Source organism: Kogia breviceps, chromosome 1 (genome assembly GCF_026419965.1).
Source record: "Kogia breviceps isolate mKogBre1 chromosome 1, mKogBre1 haplotype 1, whole genome shotgun sequence".
In the NCBI taxonomy this organism is placed as follows: Eukaryota; Metazoa; Chordata; class Mammalia; order Artiodactyla; family Physeteridae; genus Kogia; species Kogia breviceps.
In genome coordinates this window covers 134,360,562-134,384,783 of record NC_081310.1, presented here as the reverse complement: position 1 = coordinate 134,384,783, position 24,222 = coordinate 134,360,562, and the positions used below count along the sequence as shown (strand labels likewise).

Here is a 24,222-nt window from a genome sequence, read left to right as displayed (position 1 = left end):
CGTGGGCTTCAATAGTTGCAGCACAGGGGCTCAGTAGTTGTGGCCTGTGGGCTCTAGAGTGCAAACTCAGTAGCTATGGCACACAGGCTTAGTGGGATCCACAGCATGTGGGATCTTCCCAGACCAGGGATCGAACCCATGTCCCCTGCACTAGCAGGCAGATTGTTAACCACTGCATCACCAGGGGAAGTCCCGGATTGTACATTCTTAATAACAGGGCATTTCATGAACTTTCATTCATCTTTGGGGTTTGAGAACATTATTTGGGAAAAAGTTAAGAAACTTACTAGGAAAGAATAAACAGTTATAAATGTGCTGAAATATTAACACATTAGAAAACACATTAAATAAAAAGGTTCTATCAAATCAAATCAAATGATAAGTCCAATATTTTACTGCAACCTACAAAATACAACAGGAATAACGTTGGGGTTGATATTGAATAAGTATTTATAAATACAACATTACTACGCAATATTAAATAAGCCATGCTCCTGACTTTCAGAGCATGAAGTTAAACTTAAAATAATTGTTAATATTTTCCATTTTTTAAATTTATATATGGAGGAGGGTTTCCCATCCATCTCTCATTTCCTTTTGTAATTAGATATCTTTTCCCTCTTATCCAATTACTCCCACTTGCAACCATAATGAAGTGACACGGACCAGATTTACCCTCTCAAATAAGTAAGAAACCAGACCAAAAAATATAAAATAATGGTTTTCAGACACAGACACTGGACAATAGGCACTGCAGGACACTGATCCATAAGAAGACAAAAACAAGGTGACTGCCCCAACTTACTGCCTGGAGAGAATCTCTTTCTAGGCCACAGTACAGGTAGAAGAAAACCCAAAAAGATTTTGGTGATCTCTCTAAGTTGAAGAGACAGAGTTGAAAATTCAGGGAGGCCAAGGTGAGTAGCAGACAGTAAAGAACTGAATAGAGAGCAAGTGAACTCTGGAGATTCGTAAAGGGCTACCACTATGTTTTCAACCAAGTACTAATGAGCATGTACCTGTGATTAAACTACCCTAAGAAGGTGAAAGAACTACTGGAAAGGAGCAGGTAGAACAATTCTCAAAGCCAACCCAGGTCTGTCTGTGTTTCCACCAGCCAGAGTTGAAAGATTTCATAATACACAAGGAATAAAATAGCATACTCAGGAGGGTATCGCCTTAGTATTGGGAAAAAAATTATCCCTAGAAGAAAGACTACTTTGGTTCTTCCTTCAAAAAGTTCAAAAGAGAGCATTACAGGGTCAAACTGCTCCCAAGGAATTTAACTGTGTCCCAGAAAAAAAATGAAGAACATTTAAAGGAATGAAAAAACCCAGCACCTGACAAGGTAAAAATCAAATGTCTGGCATCCAATCAAAAACTATAAGATATACAGGGGCTTCCCTGGCAGCACAGTGGTTAAGAATCTGCCTGCCAGAGCAGAGGACACAGGTTCGAGCCCTGGTCCGGGAAGATCCCACATGCCATGGAGCAACTAAGACCACATGCCACAACTACTGAGCCTGTGCTCTAGAGCCTGCAAGCCACAACTACTGAGCCCACGTGCCACAACTTCTGAAGCCTGCACACCTAGAGCCCCTGCTCCACAACAAGAGAAGCCACCACAATGAGAAGCCCATGCACCACAATGAAGAGTAGAATGAAGAGCTCGCCACAACCAGAGAAAGTCTGCGCACAGCAACAAAGACCTAATGCAGCCAAAAATAAACAAATAAATTAATAAATTTTAAAAAATTATATGATATACAATGAAGGAAAATCTGACCCTCAGTGGGGAAGAAAAAAATAAGAGACCCAGACATAAGACAGATGATAGAATAAAGGATACAAATGATAAGGAGAGACATGAAAGATAAGAAAAAAAAGAGAGACCCAAATCAAGTATCTAGATGTTAAAAAAAAATCTGAGGTGAAAAATACAATGGATGAGATTAAGAGTAGATAAGACAAGGCAAAAGAATAATGAACTTGAAGACACAGCAAAAGAAACTATGAAACACAAAGATGGAGAAAATTAAACAAGAGCATCACTCAGCTAGATGGAAATGTCTGAATAGGATGAAAACTAAAAAACCTACAAATTGAAGCAACACAAGATATAAGAACAAATAAAACCACAGCATATCAAAAACAAGTTGTTTAAAATGAGTAAGAGAACAGACATCTTAAAAGCAGCCCCAAAAGACCCATAACGTATACTAGAAACAACATAAGCTGGAAGGCAGAGGAGCAACATCTTTACAGTTTACTGAAGGAACACTGTCAACCAAGAACTCCATACCTAGGAAAGTATCTTTCAAAAACAAAGGCAAGGGCTTCCCTGGTGGCGCAGTGGTTGAGAGTCCACCTGCCGATGCAGGGGACGGGGGTTCGTGCCCCGGTCCGGGAAGATCCCACATGCCACGGAGCGGCTGGGCCCATGAGCCATGGCCGCTGAGCCTGTGCGTCCGAAGCCTGTGCTCCGCAATGGGAGAGGCCACAGCAGTGAGAGGCCCGTGTACCGCAAAAAAAAGGCAAAATAAAGACTGCTTTAGACATAATAAAGCTGAAAGAATTTATCACCAGCATACCTGCACTATAAAGCCTGTAGGTATGCTTTAATAATTTTCCATATAAATCATACACAAATACAGATTCAGAGATATACATGGCCATCTTTTTTGTCAATATTTTATTTTTTCAATAATATTTTAAAAGACATCCATTTATGTCAAAATTTTCATGGATACATATGAAATGCATTGACACATGGATGCATGCATTCAATCAATTCTCCCAATAATAGACTTTCACTTTGCTTCCATATTCTGCCACTAAAAAATCCATGTAAACATAATGGGTGGGCCTTCATATCTTGTATTAGATGGGCCAATTTATAAAAATAGATTTTATAAGATAACTTTCCAAAAATGCTATAATAATTCACATTTCCACTCATAAGGGAATACCATTTTCTGCACATCAACACCATTTTCTATACTAGTAAAGGCATTACTGGCTTTCTATTTTTTAACTGTTGTCATTTGATGGGTATGCTGTTATATTTCACTAGTATTTAATTTGCATTGCCTTGACGTGCCTGGCTAGCTCAGTCAGTGGAGCATGAGACTCTTTAATTTGTATTACCTTGACAACCTGTGAGACTGTCTTTCCATGAATTTTATAGCCTCCTAGATTTGTTATTTTATTTAATGGCTCTTTAAATCTTTGCCCTTTTTACAGTTGGGTTGATAGCCTCTTCCTGTAAACAGAATCCTGTCTTCTATACTGCAACCATTTTTCAAACTTACTATTTGTCTATTAAGTTTTTAATTTTTAATTTTGATGAAATACACATAAGTTTATCATCCTAACCATTTTTAAATATACAATTCAGTAGCATTAAGTACACTTACATTGTTGGGCAATCAATCTCCAGAACTCATCTCATCTTGCAAAAGTGAAACTCCACAGCATTACACAGCAACTCTCCATTCCCCCTCCCACCAACCACTGGCAACCACCATTTCACTTTTTGTCTCTACAAATTTGACTAGTCAGGGTACTTCGCAAGTGAAATAGAGTATTTTCTTTGTGACTTATTTTACTTAGCATAATGTCCTCAAAGTTCATTGATTTTATAGCTTGGGCCAGAATTTCCTTCCTTTTCCAGATGAATAACATTCAATTACGGTAATATCTCACTGTGGTTTTGATTTGCATTTGTGCAATTAGTAATGTTGAGCATCTTTTCATGTGCTTGTTAGGCATTTATTTATATACCTTCTTTGGAGAAAAGTCTATTCAAGTACTTGAGCCATTTTTTTAATCGAGTTGTTTGCTTTTTTGTTGTTGAGTTGTAGGAGTCCTTTATATACTCTGGATATTTAACTCCTTATCAGATACACGATTTGAAAATATTTTCGCCCATTCCATAGGTGGTCTTTTCACTCTGTTGACTGTGTCCTTTGATGCACAGAAGTTTCTAACTGATATAGTCCAAGTTATCTATTTACTTTTGTGACCTGTGCTTTTAGTGTCATATCCAAGAAGTTGCTGCCAAATCCAATGTCACAGTTCCCCCCTCTATGTTTTCTTCTAAGAGTTTTAGTTCTTATGTTTAGGCCTTTGATCCACTAAAGTCAATTTTTGTATGTTTGTGTAAGGTAGAGATCCAATGTCATATTTTTGCATATGGATATACAGTTTGCCCAATACCCTTTCTTGAAAAGACTGTTTTTTTCTCCCACTGAATGGTCTTGGCACTCTTGGCAAAAAACATTTGACCAGGGGATACTTTACTAAGATGGTGAAGTAGGCAGACCCTGAGCTCACCTCCTTCCACACACACACAAAAATTACAACTATTTACAGAGCAACTATCTATGAGAATGACCTGAAGACTAACAGAAAATATTTTCCAGAACTAAAGATATGAAGAAGGAACCATGAAGTAGACAGAAGGAGCAGAGATGCAATATAGTCAAGACCCACACGCCTGGGTAGGCAACCCACAAACAGGAGAATAATCACAATTGCAGGGAATTCCCTGGTGGTCCAGTGGTTAAGAATCCACCTTCCAATGCAGGGGACGCAGGTTGGATCCCTGGTTGGGCAACTAAGACCACACATGCTGCAGGTCAACTAAGCCTGTGCACCGCAACTACTGAGCCCACAAACCACAACTAAACTAGAGAGTCTGCACACCACAACTAGAGAGAAGCCCACATGCCGCAATGAAAGATCCCATGTACCATAACTAAGACCAGATACAGCCAAAAATAAGGAATATTTAAAAAGAAATCACTATTACAGAGTTTCTTCACAAGGAGTGAAGGTTCTGAGCTCCACACTGGGCTCTCCAGCCTGAGGGATCTGCAAAGTGAAAATGAGCCCCCAGAACATCTAGCTCTGAAGGCCAGCAAGACTTGAGTATGGGAAAGCTGGAGGTCTGCAGGAAACAAAACTCCACTCTTGACTGGCAACCTCTACAAGAGGTAGCACCTGGCAGCCAACCAGGCCAGGGGCCAGCCCCAGCCACTAGCACACCCACAGCAGTCAGTGCTGCCACAACAGAAGACCCCACAATTGCCCCTTATTTGAAAAGGGATCAATATCCAAAATATACAAAAACCTCATACAACCCAACATCAAAGATGCAAGCAGGGCTTCCCTGGTGGCGCAGTGGTTGAGAGTCCGCCTGCCGATGCAGGGGACACGGGTTCGTGCCCCGGTCCGGGAGGATCCCACGTGCCGCTGAGCGGCTGGGCCCGTGAGCCATGGCCGCTGGGCCTGCGCGTCCGGAGCCTGTGCTCCGCAGCGGGAGAGGCCACAACAGTGAGAGGCCCGCAAAAAAAAAAAAAAAAAAAAAAAAAAAGATGCAAGCAACCTGATTTAAAAACGGGCATTTTACATAGACATTTTCCATAAAAGACATACAGGTAGCCAACAGATGCATGAAAAGATGCTCAGCATCACTATCATCAGGCAAATGCAAATCAAAACCGCAATGAGATATCACCTCACACCTGTCAAAATGGCTATTATCAAAAAGACAACAAACAAGTGTTGGTGAGGATGTGGAGAAAAGGGAACCCTCGTGCCCTGTTGGTGGGAATGTAAATTGGTGCAGTCACTATGGAAAAACAGTATGGAAGTTCCTCAAAAAATTATAAATATAACTATCATATGATCCAGCAATTCCACTTCTGCATACTATTCTGAAGAAAACAAAAACACTAATTAAAAAACATACACGTGCACCCCTATGCTAATGCAATATTATTTACAAAAGCCAAAATATGGAAGCAACCTAAGTATCCATCAACAGATGAATGGATAAAAAATATGTGGGGTGTGTACACACACACACACACACACACACACACACACACACACACACACAATGGAATACTATTCAGCCATAAAAAAAGAATGAAACCTTGCCATTTGTGACTACATGGATGGACCTAGAGGGTATTATGCTAAGTGAAGTAAGTTGAAATAAGAAAGACATACATATACATGGAATCTAAAAAACAAAACAGAAACAGACACATAAACACACAGAACAGGTGGTTGCCAAAGGGGAAGGGGTGGGGGCATGACAAGAAAAAAGAATTAAAGTAACTACATGAGGTAATGAATGCTAACTAGCTTGACTGTGGTAATTACTTTACAATGTATGTTTATAGGAAACTGACACATTGTACACCTTATATATAAAAATTTTTGTCAATTATACCTCAGTAAAGCTGAAAATAGATTTTCTTAAAATTTGACTATATGTGTGCATTATTTTGGGCTCTATGCTATTACATTAGTCTATATGCCTACTTTAGTGCCAAAACTATTATTAACTTTCTTATGGTATGCTTTATTATTAAAAGTTTGCATTTTTATAAAATCAGACACATCTCATTCTATAATAGCATCTGAGTTTCCAATCTTAAGGTTTCCTTCACCCTAATTTATAGAGCTAAAGCTGTAGAATACCCTTAAATTTTTTTTTAACAAGGCTTTTAATCTATCTGGAGTTTATCTTTTTTTTTTTTTTTTTTTTTTTCAGTACGCGGGCCTCTCACTGTTGTGGCCTCTCCCGTTGCGGAGCACAGGCTCCGGACGCGCAGGCTCAGCGGCCATGGTTCACGGGCCCAGCCGCTCCACGGCACGTGGGATCCTCCCAGACCAGGGCACGAACCCGTGTCCCCTGCATCGGCAGGCGGACTCCCAACAACTGCACCACCAGGGAAGCCCTGGAGTTTATCTTAAGACAGGAATCCAATTTTATTTTCTTCCAGATGGGCAGACATTTGTACCAGTGCCTTCATTATACAATCTACGCATTTCCCACTGAATTATAATCCTATCTCTATTATTTATTAAATTGGCACATAAAATATTTCTGGATTTTCTATTTTTTAAAACTAATCTGTCTATGCCCATATTATATTAATCTAATTCAGAGACTAATATTCTACACAGAATAGTTTGATAACTGTAAAACATACTTCCCTCACTGTTCCATTTCTATTTCCTTGGCTACTCTCTAAGTACACTAGACAACCTGATAATTTTAACTCTTCTGTTCCAATATTAATACCAGCTATTTAATTTTACTGTTTTAATGCATTTATTAGAACCTCTAAAGGCAATCTTGAATATAAAGGTGATTGTAAGCATCCATGTCAGGGTCCTTATATTAATGTTTTGCCATTTAGGATATCTGTTATCATTTTTTCCCATTCTTAATGTACTTACATTTTTAAAATCAAAAATGGTCTTCCAAATTGAAGTACAGGGACTTCCTTGGTGGCACACTGGTTAAGAATCTGTTTGCCAATGCAGGGGACACAGCTTCAAGCCCCTGCTCCAGGAAGATACCACATGCCATAGAGCAACGAAGCCCATGTGCCACAACTACAGACCCTGTGCCCTAGAACCTGAGAGCCACAACTACTGAACCCCTGTGCTGCAACTACTGAAGCCTGCATGCCTAGAGCCTGTGCTCCATAACAAGAGAAGCCACTGAAATGAAAAGCCCGCACACCACAATGAAGAGCAGCCACAGCTGGCCACTAGAAAAACAAAGACCCAATGCAGTCAAAAATAAAATAAATTAATTTTAAAAACTGAAGTATAGTTGATTTGTATTATTATATTAGTTAGAAATGGTCTTAATGAACTCTATCGAATGCCTTTTCACAGCAGAGTCAAGATGCTGTACTAGGAGGACGTGGATTTAGCATATCCTCACAATTAGGGCACCTACCAGGCACTGGTGGGGGACTACGGAGACCTAAGGGGATGGGATGAACCCCCAGCGACCATCTTGCGGGATCTCAGTTCCCAGGCTGGAGGTCGGGCCCAAGCTCCTGTGGTGGGAGTTCCAAGTCGAACTCACTGGACTAACAAAGAACCTCAGACCCCAGGGAATATTAATCAAAGTGAGGCCCCCCCCAGAGGTCCTCATCTCAGCACCAAGACCCAGCTCTAACCAACTGCCTCAAAACTCCATGGCTGGATGTCACAGGCCAAAAAACCAGTAAGACAAGAATACAGCACCATCCATCAACAAAAAAAAAAAAGAAAGAAAAGAAATGACAAAAAAATATGTTACAGGGCTTCAGGGCTTCCCTGGTGGCGCAGTGGCTGAGAATCTGCTAGTCAATGCAGGAGACACGGGTTCGAGCACTGGTCTGGGAAGATCCCACATGCCACGGAGCAACTAGGCCCGTGAGCCACAACTACTGAGCCTGCGCGTCTGGAGCTTGTGCTCCACGACAAGAGAGGCAGCGAAAGTGAGAGGCCCACACACCACGATGAAGACTGGCCCCGGCTCGCTGCAACTAGAGAAAGCCGTCGCACAGAAACGAAGACCCAACACAGCCAAAAATAAATTAATTAAATTAAAATTTTTAAATTATATATATATATATGTATATATATATATATATATATATATTACAGATGAAGGAGCAAGGTAAAAACCTACAAAACCAAATAAATGAAGATGAAATAGGCAAACTACCTGAAAAAGAATTCAGAGTAATGATAGTAAAGATGATACAAAATCTCAGAAACACAACGGAGAAAACACAAGAAACATTTAACAAGGTTCTAAAAGAACTAAAGAGCAAACAAACAGTGATGAACAACACAATTACTGAAATTAAAAATACTGTAGAATGGGCTTCTCTGGTGGTGCGGTGGTTGAGAGTCCACCTGCCGATGCAGGGGACATGGGTTTGTGCCCCAGTCCAGGAAGATCCCACATGCTGCGGAGCAGCTGGGCCCGTGAGCCATGGCCACTGAGCCTGTGCGTCCGGACCTGTGCTCCGCAATGGGAGAGGCCACAACAGTGAGAAGCTTGCGTACTGCAAAAAAAAAAAAAAAAAATACTGTAGAAGGAATCAATAGCAGAATAACTGGGCAGAAGAACAGATAAGTGAAAGTGACCTGGAAGATAAAATGGTGGAAATAACTACCAGGGAGCAGAATAAAGAAAAAAGAATGAAAAGAATTGAGGACAGTCTCAGAGACCTCTGGGACAACATTAAACACATCAACATTCAATTTTAGGGGTCCCAGAAGAAGAAGAGAAAAAGAAAGGGACTGAGAAAATATCTGAAGAGATTATAGTCGAACACTTCCCTAACATGGGAAAGGAAACAGTCAATCAAGTGCAGGAACCACAGAGAGTCCCATACAGGATAAACCCAAAGAGAGATACTCCGAGACACATATTAATCAAACTATCAAACATTAAATAAAAAGAAAAAATATTAAAAGCAGCAAGGGAAAAGGAGCAAATAACATACAAGGGAATCCCCATAAGGTTAACAGCTGATATTTCAGCAGAAACTCTCCAAGCCAGAAGGGAGTGGCAGGATATATTCAAAGTGATGAAAGGGAAAAACTTAAAACGAAGAATACTCTAGCCAGCAAGGATCTCATTCAGATTCAACGGAGAAATTAAAACACAGATAAGCAATAGTTAAGAGAATTCAGCACCACCAAACCAACTTTACAACAAATGCTAAAGGAACTTCTCTCTAGGAAGGAAACACAAGAGAAGGAAAAGACCTACAAAAACAAACCCAAAACAATGAAGAAAATGGTAATGGGAACATACATATTGATGATTATCTTAAATGTAAATGGATAAATGCTCCAACCAAAACACATATACTGGCTAAACAGATATAAAAACAAGACCCATATATCTGCTGTCTAAAAGAGACCCACTTCAGACCTAAGGACACATACAGACTGAAAGTGAGGGGATGAAAAAAGATATTCCATGCAAATGGAAATCAAAAGAAAGCTGGAACAGCAATCCTCATATCAGACAAAATAGACTTTAAATAAAGACTACTACAACAGACAATGAAGGACACTACATAATGATCAAGGGATCAATCCAAGAAGACAATATAACAATTGTAAATATTTATGCACCAAACATAGGAGCACCTCAATACATAAGGCAAATGCTAACAGCCATAAAAGAGGAAATAGACAGTAACACAATCATAGTAGGGGATTTTAACATCCCACTTTCACCAATGCACAGATCATCCAAAATGAAAATAAATAAGGAAACAAAAACTTTAAATGACACAATAAACAAGATGGACTTAATTGATATTTATAGGACATTTCATCCAAAAACAACACAATACACTTTCTTCTCTAGTGTGCATGGAAAATTCTCCAGGAAAGACCATATCTTGGGTCACACAAGCCTTGGTAAATTTAAGAAAACTGAAATCATGTCAAGTATCTTTTCTGACCACAACACTATGAGAATAGATATCAATTACAGTAAAAAAAACTGTAAAAAATACAAACACATGGAGCCTAAACAATACGTTACTAAATAACCAAGAGATCACTGAAGAAATCAAAGAGGAAATCAAATAATACCTAGAAACAAATGACAATGAAAACATGACCACCCAAAACCTATGTGATGCAGCAAAAGCAGTTCTAAGAGGGAAGTTTATAGCAATACAATCCTACCTCAAGAAACAAAAAAAAAATCTCAAATAAACAATCTAACCTTACACCTAAAGCAACTAGAGAAAGAAGAACAACAAAAACCCCAAAGCTAGCAGAAGGAAAAAAATCATAAAGATCAGATCAGAAATAAATGAAAAAGAAATGAAGGAAACGATAGCAAAGATCAATAAAACTAAAATCTGGTTCTTTGAGAAGATAAACAAAATTGATAAACCATTAGCCAGGCTCATCAAGGAAAAAAAGGGAGAAGATTCAAATCAACAGAATTAGAAATGAAAAATGAGAAGTAATAAGTGACACTGCAGAAATACAAAGGATCATGAAAGATTACTACAAGCAACTATATGCCAATAAAATGGACAACCTGGAAGAAATGGACAAATTCTTAGAAAAGCACAACCTTCTGAGACTGAACCAGGAAGGAACAGAAAATATAAACAGACCAATCACAAGCACTGAAATTGAAACTGTGATTGAAAATCTTCCAACAAAACAAAAGCCCAGGACCAGATGGCTTCACAGGCGAATTCTATCAAACATTTAGAAAAGAGCTAACACCTACCCTTCTCAAACTCTTCCAAAATATAGCAGAGGGAGGAACACTCCCAAACTCATTCTATGAGGCTACCATCACCCTGATACCTAAACCAGACAAAGATGTCACAAAAAAAGAAAACTGCAAGCCAATATCTCTGATGAACATAAATGCAAAAATCCTCAACAAAATACTAGCAAACAGAATCCAACAGCACATTAAAAGGATCATACACCATGATCAAGTGGGGTTTATCCCAGGAATGCAAGGACTCTTCAATATATGCAAATCAAACAATGTGATACAACATACTAACAAACTGAAAAAAAAAACCCATATGATCATCTCAATAAATGCGGAAAAAGCTTTCCACAAAATTCAACACCCATTTATGATAAAAACACTCCAGAAAGTAGGCATAGAGGGAACTTACCCCAACATAACAAAGGCCATACATGACAAAACCACAGCCAACATTGTTTTCAATGGTGAAAAACTGAAACCATTTCCACTAAGATCAGAAACAAGACAAAGTTGCCCACTCTCACCACTATTATTCAACATAATTTTGGAAGTTTTACCCAGAGCAATCAGAGAAGAAAAAGAAATAAAAGGAATCCGAATCAGTAAAGAAGAAGTAAAGTTTTCACTGTTTGCAGATGACATGATACTATACATAGAAAATCCTAAAGATGCTACCAGATGGGGTTCCTTGGTGGCGCAGTGGTTGAGAGTCCACCTGCCAATGCAGGGGACACGGGTTCGTGCCCTGGTCTGGGAAGATCCCACATGCCGCAGTGCAGCTGGGCCCGTGAGCCATGGCCGCTGAGCCTGCGCGTCCGGAGTCTGTGCTCCGCAACGGGAGAGGCCACAACAGTGAGAGGCCTGTGTACCGCAAAAAAACAAAAACAAAAAACAAAACAAAAAGATGCTACCAGAAAACTACTACAGCTAATCAATGGATTTGGTAAAGTACCAGGATACAAAATTAGTGCATTGAAACCTCTTGCATTCCTCTACACTAATGATGAAAAATCTGGAAGAGAAATTAAGGAAACACTCCCATTTACCACTGCAACAAAAAGAATAAAACACCTAAGAATAAACCTATCTAAGGAGACAAAAGACCTGTATGCAGAAAACTATGGTTTTCTGATGAAAGAAATTAAAGATGATACAAACAAACGGAGAGATATACCATGCTCTTGGATTGGAAGAATCAACATTGTGAAAGTGACTATACTACACAAAGCAATCTACAGATTCAGTGCAATCCCTATCAAACTACCAATGGCATTTTTCACAGAACTAGAACAAAAAATTTCACAATTTGTATGGAAACACGAAAGATTCTGAGTAGCCAAAGCAATCTTGAGAAAGAATAACAGAGCTGGAGGACTCAGGCTCCCTGACTTCAGACTATACTACAAAGCTACAGTAATCAAGACAGTATGGTACTGGCACAAAAAACAGAAACACAGATCAATGGAACAGGATAGAAAGCCCAGAGATAAACCCAGGCACATATGGTCACCTTATTTTTGATAAAGGAGGCAAGAGTATAAAATGGAGAAAAGACAGTCTCTTCAATAAGTAGCACTGAGAAAACTGGACAGCTACATGTAAAAGAATGAAACTAGAACACTTCCAAACACCATACACAAAAATAAACTCAAAATGGATTAAAGACCTAAATGTAAGACCAGACACTATACAATTGTTAGAGGAAAACACAGGCAGAACACTCTATGACATAAATCACAGCAAAATCCTTTTTGACCCACCTCCTAGAGAAATGGAAATAAAAACAAAAATAAACAAATGGGACCTAATGAAACTTAAAAGCTTTTGCACAGCAAAGGATACCATAAACAAGACCAAAAGACAACCCTCAGAATGGGAGAAAATATTTGCAAATGAAGCAACTGACAAAGGACTAATCTCCAAAATATACAAGCAGCTCATTCATCTCAGTATCCAAAAAAAAAAAAACCAATTCAAAAATGGGCAGAAGGCTAAATAGACATTTCTCCAACGAAGATATACTGATTGCTAACAAACATATGAAAAGATGCTCAACATCACTAATCATTAGAGAAAGGCAAATCACAACTACAATGAGGTATCACCTCACACTGGTCAGAATGGCCATCATCACACGGTCTACAAAAAACAAATGCTGGAGAGGGTGTGGAGAAAAAGGAACCCTCCTGCACTGTTGGTGGGAATGTAAATTGACACAGCCTCTATGAAGAACAGAATGGAGGTTCCTTAGAAAACTAAAAATGGAACTATTATATAACCCAACAATCCCACTACTGGGCATCTACTCTGAGAAAACCATAATTCAAAAAGAGTCATCTACCACAATGTTCACTGTAGCACTATTTACAATATCCAGGACATGGAAGCAACCTAAGTGTCCATAGGCAGATGAATGGATAAAGAAGATGTGGCACATATATACAATTGAATATTACTCAGCCATATAAAGAAACAAAATTGGGGCTTCCCTAGTGGCGCAGTGGTTGAGAGTCCGCCTGCCGATGCAGGGGACACGGGTTCGTGCCCCGGTCCTGGAGGATCCCACATGCCATGGAGCGGCTGGGCCCATGAGCCACGGCTGCTGAGCCTGTGAGTCCAGAGCCTGCGCTCCGCAACGGGAGAGGCCACAACAGTGAGAGGCCCGCGTACCGCAAAAAAAACAAAAACAAACAAACAAAAAACAACCCCCACAAAATTGAGTTATTTGTAGTTAAGTGGATGGACCTAGAGTCTGTCATACAGACTGAAGTAAGCCAGAAAGAGAAAAACAAATACCACATGCTAACACATATATATGGAATCTAAAAAAAAAAAAAAAAAAATGGTTCCCATGAACCTAGGGGCAGGACAGGAAAAAAGACACAGATGTGGAGAATGGACTTGAGGACATGGGGAAGGGAAAGCTGGGATGAAGTGAAAGAGTAACACTGACATATATACACTACCAAATGTAAAATAGATAGCTAGTGGGAAGCAGCTGCATAGCACAGGGAGATCAGCTTGGTGCTTTGTGACCACCTAGAGGGGTGGGATAAGGAGGGTGGGAGGGAAACTCAAGAGGGAAGAGATATGGGGATATACGTATGCATATAGCTGATTCACTTTTTTATACAGCAGAAACTAACACAACATTGTAAAGCAATTATACTCCAATAAAGATTTTTTTAAATGCCTTTTCAGCAGCTACTGATGGCTTTCTAGACTCCTTGTGTCATTCGTTGATATTATCTATTATATTAACAGACTTGATACTAAGGATCCTTGCACTGATGTAATACACCCTATTGGGTCAAAATGTACTATTAGTCTGTTGTTTCATATCTAGATTCTATTGGCTAATACTGTATTTAGAAATTTTGCATTTCTAGATGTAAGTGAGATTGACCTTTTTTGATAGCATTTTTAATCAGGGATAAAAGTATCAGGTTGGCCAAGAAGTTTGTAACATCTTATGGAAAAACCCATACAAACTTTTCAGCCAACCCAATATGTGTGCTTCACAGAATGCACTGAGTAGCTTTGCATCTTTAATAACACAGAATACGGTTTTTTTAAAAAACTACATATTGTTTATAAACTAAATAAAAGTCAGCGTGAAACCATCTGCTATGCTGCCTCTTTCAAGGACAGATCTTCAATGACCTTTTCAATCCTTGAGCAAGAACTGGTCAATTCAACGTTTCTGCTTCTTGGGTCAATTTTATTAATTTATATTTTGCTATAAAATTATCCATTAATCTCGACTTTCAACTTTGGCATCATGGCATAATATGTAGTATTCTCAAGAAGGTTTGCATAAAATTCCATTAAGTTCTCCTATACCTGGGTATCTATGATGTCTCCTTCCTCATTCCTAATATTGCATATTTTTACTCCATTTTCTTCTCTTCTATATGAGGTTTATCTAATTCATCGGTCCTTGCAAAGAACCAGCTTTGGGATTTATCCTTCCCACTATTTTTGTTTTGTTGTTTCCAATTCCATTAATTACAGTTTTATCTTTAATTCCCATGTCCTATTTGGTTTCTGTTTTATTTTCTTAACCCCTAAATATGGGAACTGAATTCTCTTAGTTTTATTTACTTAATAATAAAAGTATTTAAACTATACATTTTCCTCTTAATACCAATGTTTGCCAATGAGATGGAAATGTTCTTCTCACTGCTTTCTAGACAGTATGTTATCTCACTTTTGACTGTAAAATGTTTTAAGTGCATCAATACAAGAATGGATATATATATACATATACATATATATATTCATAACTGAACACTACACATCAGTTTAACTTCATGAACTGGATGGATAATTTATCAACATGAATAGATCTAAAGGACATAATGTTGAATGGAAAAAAGAAAGATGCAGAATAATACATTCTCTATGATACCACTGAAGTAAAAATTTAAAACCTGAGGGAAGAATACATTAGGAGTTTGGGATTATCAGATACAAACTACTATATATAAAACAGGTAAACAAGGTCTTACTGTAGAGCACAGGGAACTATATTTAATTATCTTGTAATAAACTATAATGGAAAAATAAGTGAAAAAGAATATATATATGTACAACAGAATCACTTTGCCATACACCAGAAACTAATACAACATTGTAAATTAACTATACTTCAGTTAAAATAAAAAAACAAAAAAAATAAGAAAACAATGTTCAAAAAAAAAAGCCCCCAAACAAAACGTGCATAATATCACATTGTATCTGTATGTACATATCCACTGTAAAAGCATAGAAATACAGTTTTGAAGGTTATGTACTCAGAATGTTGCCTCACAGCAAAGAAGAAAGGGGGACTAGAGAAAGATTAGTTCTCTCCATTCTGCTATTAATGTTCTGGTATTTAAACAACTTAATGAGAATTAATTTGCAGATAACGTGATACTATACACAGAAAATCCTAAAGATGCTACTAGAAAACTACTAGAGCTAATCAATGAATTTGGTAAAGTTGCAGGATACAAAATTAATACACAGAAATCTCTTGCATTCCTATACACTAACAACAAAAGATCAGAAAGAGAAACTAAGGAAACAGTCCAATTTACCATCATGACAAAAAGAAAAAAATACCTAGGAATAAACCTACCTAAGGAGGCCAAAGACCTGTACTCAGAAAGCTCTAAGATACTGGGACTTCCCTGGTGGTCCAGTGGTTAAGAATCCGCCTTCCAATGCAGGGGACACAGGTTCGATCCCTGGTCGTGGAAGTAAGATCACACATGCCACGGGCAACTAAGCCTGCATGCTCTGGAGCCTGTGCACCACAACTATAGAGGCCGTGTGCCACAACTACTGAGCCCCCAAGCTCTAGAGCCCGCACACCACAACTAGAGAGAGGCCTGCTCACTGAAACGACAGATCCCACATGCCGCAACGAAGATTCCGCATACAGGAACTAAGACCCGACACAGATAAATACATAAAAATAAATAAATTTATTTTTTAAAAAAGAACACTATAAGATACTGATTAAAAAAAAAATCAAAGATGAACAAACAGATGGAGAGATATACCATGTTCTTGGATCAGAAGAATCAATACTGTGAAAATGACTATACTACCCAAAGCAATCTACAGATTCAATGCAATCCCCATCAAATTACCAATGGCATTTTTTCACAGAATTAGAACAAAACATTTTACAATTTGTATGGAAACACAAAAGACCCCAAATAGCCAAAGCAATCTTGAGAAAGAAAAACGGACCTGGAGGAATCAGGCTCCCTGACTTCAGACTATACTACAAAGCTACAGTAATCGAGACAGTATGGTACTGGCACAAAAACAGAAATATAGATCAAAGGAACAGGATTAAAAAGTCCAGAGATAAACCCATGCACCTACAGTCACCTAATCTATGACAAAGGAGGCAAGAATATACAATAGAGAAAAAAGACAGTCTCTTCAATAAGTGGTGCTGGGAAAACTGGACAACTACATGTAAAAGAATGAAATTAGAACTCTCCCTAACATCATATACAAAAATAAACTCAAAATGGATCAAAGACCTAAATGTAAGGCCAGACACTATAAAACTCTTAAAGGAAACATAGGTAGAACACTCTGACATAAACTGCAACAAGATCTTTTTTGATCCACTTCCTAGAGTAATGAAAATTAAAACAAAAATAAACAAATGGGATCTAATTAAACTGAAAAGCTTTTGCACAGCAAAGGAAACCATAAACAAAACGAAAAGCCAACCCTCAGAATGGAAGAAAATATATGCAAGCAAAGAAACCAACAAGAGATTAATCTCCAAAATATACAAATCTACAAAACTATTAATCTACAAAACTCTAAGACTCCTCTAGAAGCTTGGGGATCACAGGTTGGGGATTACTAGAAAGCAAAAAAATTCAAACTGTGCATGGAAATTAAGGTTTTCCATAATTTGACCTCAATTTGTCCTGACCTTTACAATCTTTTATCAGACAACTTTTCCCTCTATCTACCCTATCTGGACAATTTGAAATCTCCTCAGCAATAATGATGGTAATAACAACTGAAAAATCTTCCAGTTTGAAATGACAGCATCATGCTGTATGATGTACAGCTTTGGCAGGGGCTCAAGTGCCCATCTGTAGATTCAAAACTGCTTCTGAAGATATTACTTTTAAGGGGGTGGGGAAGATATTACTTTTTAGCAGTACAATCCCCAAATCTTCAGGCCCCAAATCCTGACCCAGTCATCCCATAACAGAATAGCAGACATTCAAGTTTTAAATCAGGAAAAGCATAGGGACCAGTGTTATTAATATTTGTTACACATCAAGACATAGTTGGTAACCTAAGGAGAACCTTTTAATATTGAAAAACTGCCTATATTCCATTTTCTATTCTATTCCAAAAAGTTAAGCTATCTATAAAGAATCAGAATCAAGCGACTGTGACAAAAAATCTGTCAGGAGAACTAGTTGCTAATTTATTAGTTACACAGAAGACTAATATGAATCCAGAAGAAACTCTGTATTAGCAGATTGGAGAACTGTTCAAAATCTTTAACAAAAATCTGAATAAAGACACAGAAGGCAGGCTAGTGAAATCTAATTATAAAAATAATTTAAGAAATGACATTTTCTTTGGAAAAATGAGCTAAGATTAACAAGGATGGATATAGTATTCTATATTGGCATTCAAAGAGTACTGTCTAAAGTAAGGCCAAAAAAGGGTTTCAGATATTTATATTCTAGATGCTAGAAGACGAAGGAAACAACAGTGCAGTTCTCACTCAATTTATCAACAGAGTAGGTTTCAGAATAAAAAGAGACGTCAGTCTTATTGTACTCATAAACTAAGTAGATTATATAGTGAATGTTTTATGAAGAACACTAAAAGCTACAGAATACAAATGCCTTCCATAGACAGTCTTAAATAATTTGAAAACTGTATCGTCATAAAGACAACACTATGGCTAAAAGTAAAGTTTCCGGAGCAAGGCTACCTGGGTTCAAATCCAAGCTCCACTATGTCCTAGGTTTGTGACCAGGGTTAAGTCACTTCTCTGTGCCTCAGTTCCTTCATCTATAAAACTGAGATAATTACAAAAATCTACCTCGTGGAGTTGGGGGGGTGTTATATAACACATTTGTTAACATATATAAATTACTTTGAACAGAGTGAGAGTAAGCACTCAATAAATTAACTATTATGAAGAAAAACTGAAAGTATGGATGTTATGTTTAGACAGCAGAAGGCAAAAGTTGGAGGACTTGAGGGGAGTTCCCTGGCAGTCCAGTGGTTAGGACTCGGCACTTTCACTGCCCAGGCCCTGGCTGGGGAACTACAATCCCGCAAGTCGCTCCAAGCAGCCAAAAAAAAAGTTGGAGGACTTGATACATGCATTCCAATTATTTGGACATTATGACCAAAGTAAGAGACATCTTTTCTTTTTTATATAACTTGAGAAATTTAGAAATAGCAACTCCAGTCAATGGTAAAGATTTTCAACAATTTGAGCTATATAAAAATGGAAGGTGGAACCTTGGGAAGTAGGATGTTCCCCAGCATTGTTATACACAGAGGCTGGAAGACCAACTGTCAGGTGTATCAAAGGACAGCATTTTGCCCTAAAGTCAATACTAAGATTCTCTGACTGCACAAAAACTGATTTGTCTGTCAGTAGTTTCAACCTATACAACTGTTCCATTACTACAACTAATCTGACTAGTCCAACTGTACTATTTTATCTTTTACTTTAAACTTTTTTAAAAAAATTAATTAGTTTATTTATTTTTGGCTGCATTGGGTCTTCGTTGCTCTGCCTGGGTTTCTTCTAGTTGCGGCGAGCGGGGGCTACTCTTCGTTGCAGTGCACAGGCTTCTCATTGTGGTGGCTTCTCTTGCTGTGGAGCACAGGCTCTAGGCATGCGGGCTTCAGTAGTTGTGGCTCGCAGGTGCTATGGCGCAAGGCTCAGTAGTTGTGGTGCACGGGCTTGGTTGTTCCAGGGCATGTGGGATCTTCCCAGACCAAGGATTGAACCCATGTCCCCTGCATTGGCAGGCGGATTCTTAACCACTGCACTACCCTGGAAGTCCCCAACTGTACTATTTTATTTTTAATTTTATTTATTATTTTTAGCTGTGTTGGGTCTTTGTTGCTGTGCGCAGCTTTCTTCTAGTTGTGGCGAGTGGGGGCTGCTCTTCATTGCAGTGTGTGTGCTTCTCATTGCAGTGCCTTCTCTTGTTGCGGAGCATGGGCTCTAGGTGGGCGGGCTTCAGTAGTTGTAGCATGTGGACTCAGTAGTTGTGGCTCGCAGGCTTAGTTGCTCCGCAGCATGTGGGATCTTCCTGGACCAGGGCTCGAACCCGTGTCCCCTGCACTGGCAGGTGGATTCTTAACCACTGCGCCAGCAGGGAAGCCCAACTGTACTATTTTAAATACTAGGTTTCAAAATTATTTCAATTGTAAAAATACAACATTATAATAACCTTACAGCTTATTTTTCCATATTTACCATAGAAGAAAATTGCTATACAACAAAAGCAAGCCAAAAAAATTGACAATAGAAGTAACAATATCAGCAAAGAGTACAATAGGCAGAAAAGTTTATTTTATTCTAAATCAATCCATAATAAGAGTCTGTGGAGGGCTTCCCTGGTGGCACAGTGGTTGAGAATCCGCCTGCCGATGCAGGGAACACGGGTTCCTGCCCGGGTCCGGGAAGATCCCACGTGCCGCGGAGCGGCTGGGCCCATGAGCCATGGCCACTGAGCCTGCGCGTCCGGAGCCTGTGCTCCTCAACGGGAGAGGCCACAACAGTGAGAGGCCCACGTACCACACACACACACAAAAAAAAGAGTCTGTGGAGACTTTTAATCTATAAAATATACTGATGAGCACTTTAAAAAAAAAAAAATTTATTTATTTGGTTGTGCCGGGTCTTAAGTTGCGGCTCATGGGCTCCTTAGTTGTGGCATGAGAACTCCTAGTTGCAGCACACATGTGGGATCTAGTTCCCTTACCAGGGATCGAACCCAGACCCCCAGTGGATAAGATGTGGAGTCTTATCCACTGCGCCACCAGGGAAGTCTCCCGATGAGCACTGTTTTGTTTTTAAATTTATTCATTTATTTACGGCTGCATTGGGTCTTCGTTGCTGTGCGCGGGCTTCTCTACTTTCGGTGAGCAGGGGATGCTCTTCGTCGTGGTGCACGGCCTTCTCATTGCGGTGGCTTCTTTTGTTGCAGATCATGGGCTCTAGGCGCGCAGGCTTCAGCAGCTGTGGCACACGGGCTCAGTAGTTGTGGTGCACAGGCTCAGTTGCTCCACGGCATGTAAGCTTCCCTGACCAGGGCTTAAACCCGTGTCCCCTGCACTGGCAAGCAGATTCTTAAACAATGTGCTACCAGGGAAGTCCCCTGACGAGCACTTTTAAGAACTGTGTTTCGGGCTTCCCTGGTGGCACAGTGGTTGAGAGTCCGCCTGCCGATGCAGGGGACACGGGTTCGTGCCCTGGTCCGGGAAGATCCCACATGCCGCGGAGCAGCTAGGCCCGTGAGCCATGGCCGCTGAGCCTGCACGTCCAGGGCAACGGGAGAGGCAACAGTGAGAGGCCTGTGTTCCGTTCCGCAAAAAGAACTGTGTTTTTTGTCCTTCAAACAAATATTCTAGCAAACACAAACTCCTTAAAACCTTTGCACAGATCTCACAGTCCAATAACTTTTCCCCTAATAGTTCTTAATTGTCGTTCAAACCATAACAAAGAAAAAGAAATTTAGTACTAATCTTCTATTTTCCCTTTTCTTAAAAACATCCGTCCCTTTGACCCTTTTAAGATAACTATATAATCTCCTAACTGATGGCTCTACCTGCAATCTAGCTGTTCTAGAACCTATTCTTAACACTGCCACAATAAACCACCCAAAAGCATAGCTCCAATCCAGCAACCTTGCTTTAAATAAAATTCCTTAATCAAGATTTGTAAACATTAATCAGCATTTCCTACAAAGAAAAATGTCATAAGACATTTTACCACAGTTCTGTAAAAAACTACCCTACTTGACTACAAGCCTGACTCTAAATTCTTTAAGGGTAGAAAACATGTTCCATTCTTTTCATTTTCCAAAGGGCTTTCTTTCCCTGATAGACCCATAGATATTGACCTACATAGCCTTCTAAAGTAACTTTTGAAAAGAACATTTATTTTTATATATTCATTCTTAAGTATTAGTACAAAATTCATGCTCCTTTTTATAGACAAACAAACTGAGCTTATCTCAGACTCTTTGGGACTAACCTATTTATCAAAATGCTCCTGAAATCGAATGCAGACTTAAAAAAAAGTTTAAAAACAACACTAAAGAAAGCTGTTTCTTATTCCTTTATTTTGGGGAAATGACTACATTTCATGTGTCTCACCAAAAATCTTTCACCATTTATGTACTTCATTTCCTTGCAAAGAGTCCAGAGTCTGTCCCATGTTATACTTCACAGTGCTCCAATACTTAGGTGAATTCCAATTTATATCAAAGGTTACTTCAGCAAGGTTATTTCAGGCTTTAGGGAAATTCTGATCCTTACACAATCTCGAAATGCTTCTGTCACGGGAAAAGACTTTACTTCTTGGCATTTCTAACTCAGAGGACTGGCATGAGGATCAAATAAGATTGTATATGTGAAAGGTCATTGAAAATTCTAACAATAAATAAATGTAAAAATTATCTCCTTAACTCTTAATTTCAAACGATTAAGATCTATTTACTACAATCTAACATCATTAAATGCACTGTTATTTGTTACAAATAGGTTATAAAGGCGTAAGTTATAAAGAGCTCTAGACAAAAGAGTGAAAGCTGGCTATAAACCAGATCAAAAATAAGAAGCAATCTTAAGTAGACTATTCCTCTTGCATATGGCAAGAGGTCAAATATTTTATTCCTGCAATACTTTTGTACTATCCTTTTTTTTTTAAAATCCTGCCAAAGTAAATTAAATAACATAAAGCCCCTGGTGTAGTATAACTTATTACTATTACTTTTCCTTAAAATTAGCACTGTCTTTCAATAAGATTCCTACTTTTCCCCATGTTTATATTAATAGCATGAATTCACTAACAATATTCGTATTAGGTTCAAATCAAATAGCTTATTATCTGCTTTGGTCAGACCTTTCCAAACAATACAATTGTCTCAACCAGAAATGGAACTAGAACAGCCTCATTATTTTTTGAAACAAGTTTTCCTTAAAAGAAGAATAATCTGATTAAACTAAAAAATTCTACTATTCTATACATCTATTAAGCAAGAAGTCTAGAGATCCTTACCATAAGTTTAGAGCCTATGTTCTTGCAAGCGTTTTCTCCTCTGGCCCAATTTTCCCGGCCTTATACTGATTATATGAGAACGTAAACCCTAAAAATACTTGAGTGCAAAACACCCAGAATCATCCAACAGCTCAACTTGCACCCTGTAAATATTCAAATGAAGAGCATTTTGTAGTAGATAAAATATGTAAGAGTAAAGGTCTGGGAAACCACACACCATGGAAACTGACTCAAACAAAAGCTGCGGATGGACAGACCGCAAGGGGTAACCTCTGAAACAGGATTAAATATTCATCTAAGAAAAATTTCAGTAACGATGACGCCTAGGTTTTCCTGCTGACAACAATGAATAACGGGACCCCTGGGGCTGCACGAATGGGTCCGATCACCCCAACTACACCGCAAAGCGAAACCAGAACCCAGGAGCCAGCAGCGCACTGCGGGGCTTTCAGTCGCCTGCGCCCACCGTGCTGGGCTAAGCCGGCATGCGGAGACCGAGAAAAAGAGAGGAGGCCCGCTTCGGGACTCGTCTCACCCCTCCTTCCTCCCGCTTCCCAGGGGAGCGCCCCCTGGGGACCCTTCCTCAAATCTACGACTGACTCGCATCCTCCGCCGCCCCTACTGGGGAGGCCACCAATCATCCCTGCAGCGCAGAGCACCGGAGGGGCCTAGGCCTTCTACCCACCCGCGCGCCCACCACCACCCCGAACCAAGAAAAAGAGGCCGCTGCAGCAGCCACAGCCCCGACGCGCGGGAGCGAAAACACAGACCGACCCCTTGCTGCAGGCGAGGCGCACTTCGGCCCCGCGCCCCTCCCAACAGCTACGCTCTCACCTCCACGGCCTTCCCCACGGGCCCCGCCAGCGCGGCCGACGGTGGCCTGCGGCCGCACCTCCCACCAGCTCCTCTTTTCCTCCCCTGGCCTAAGAAGGGGCGGCGTAGCTTCTGGATGGCCAGAAAACGGACCCGCAGCTCAGCCTGCGGGATACCAGCCTCCCGGCCACTTCCCGCAGCAGCTCCAGCTCCTTCCGGTGTCTCCGCGACCGCCGCAGGCGTCTAGGGCGTCGCGGGAGGGCGAGGAGGGCGGGCAGGGGCGGGGCTGCGAGGAAAGCTCGTCCCGCCTCTGGGGCGTGGCCGCGGAGGCCGGGTCCAGGTGTGGAGACCCAAGCTGCTCTCACCGCTGGGACTTCCAAAGTAGCTAGCGGCACAGGGACCGTACGTGCGGAGCAGTTTTAGATTTGGGGCACTTTTCGTTTCTACACGTGTTCTCCCCCTCTTCTACAGTCACACTACGACCATTAGCAGGTCTGTCTCTATGCATTACAGAATTTGCGTT

General features: G+C 39.9%; 1 protein-coding gene across 8 annotated transcripts in view; it reads right to left on the bottom strand.

The window, feature by feature from the left end:
- Window positions 1-23,968, bottom strand: part of USP33 (ubiquitin specific peptidase 33) — a 62,692-nt gene extending 38,724 nt beyond the window's left edge. For 2 of the 8 annotated variants that reach the window (XM_067044094.1, XM_067044116.1), the window contains exon 1: window positions 2,303-2,475. Coding sequence is in view for 2 of the 8 variants with exons in the window: in XM_067044057.1 (XP_066900158.1) it covers window positions 22,887-22,889 (3 nt within the window). In the remaining 6 variants the exon portion in view is untranslated. Of the gene's footprint in view, window positions 1-2,302; window positions 2,476-22,886; window positions 23,030-23,720 lie in introns of those variants that run through there. The other 6 variants (XM_067044057.1, XM_067044067.1, XM_059075100.2 and 3 more) reach the window with 6 other exon arrangements.
- Window positions 23,969-24,222: the final 254 nt, after the last annotated feature.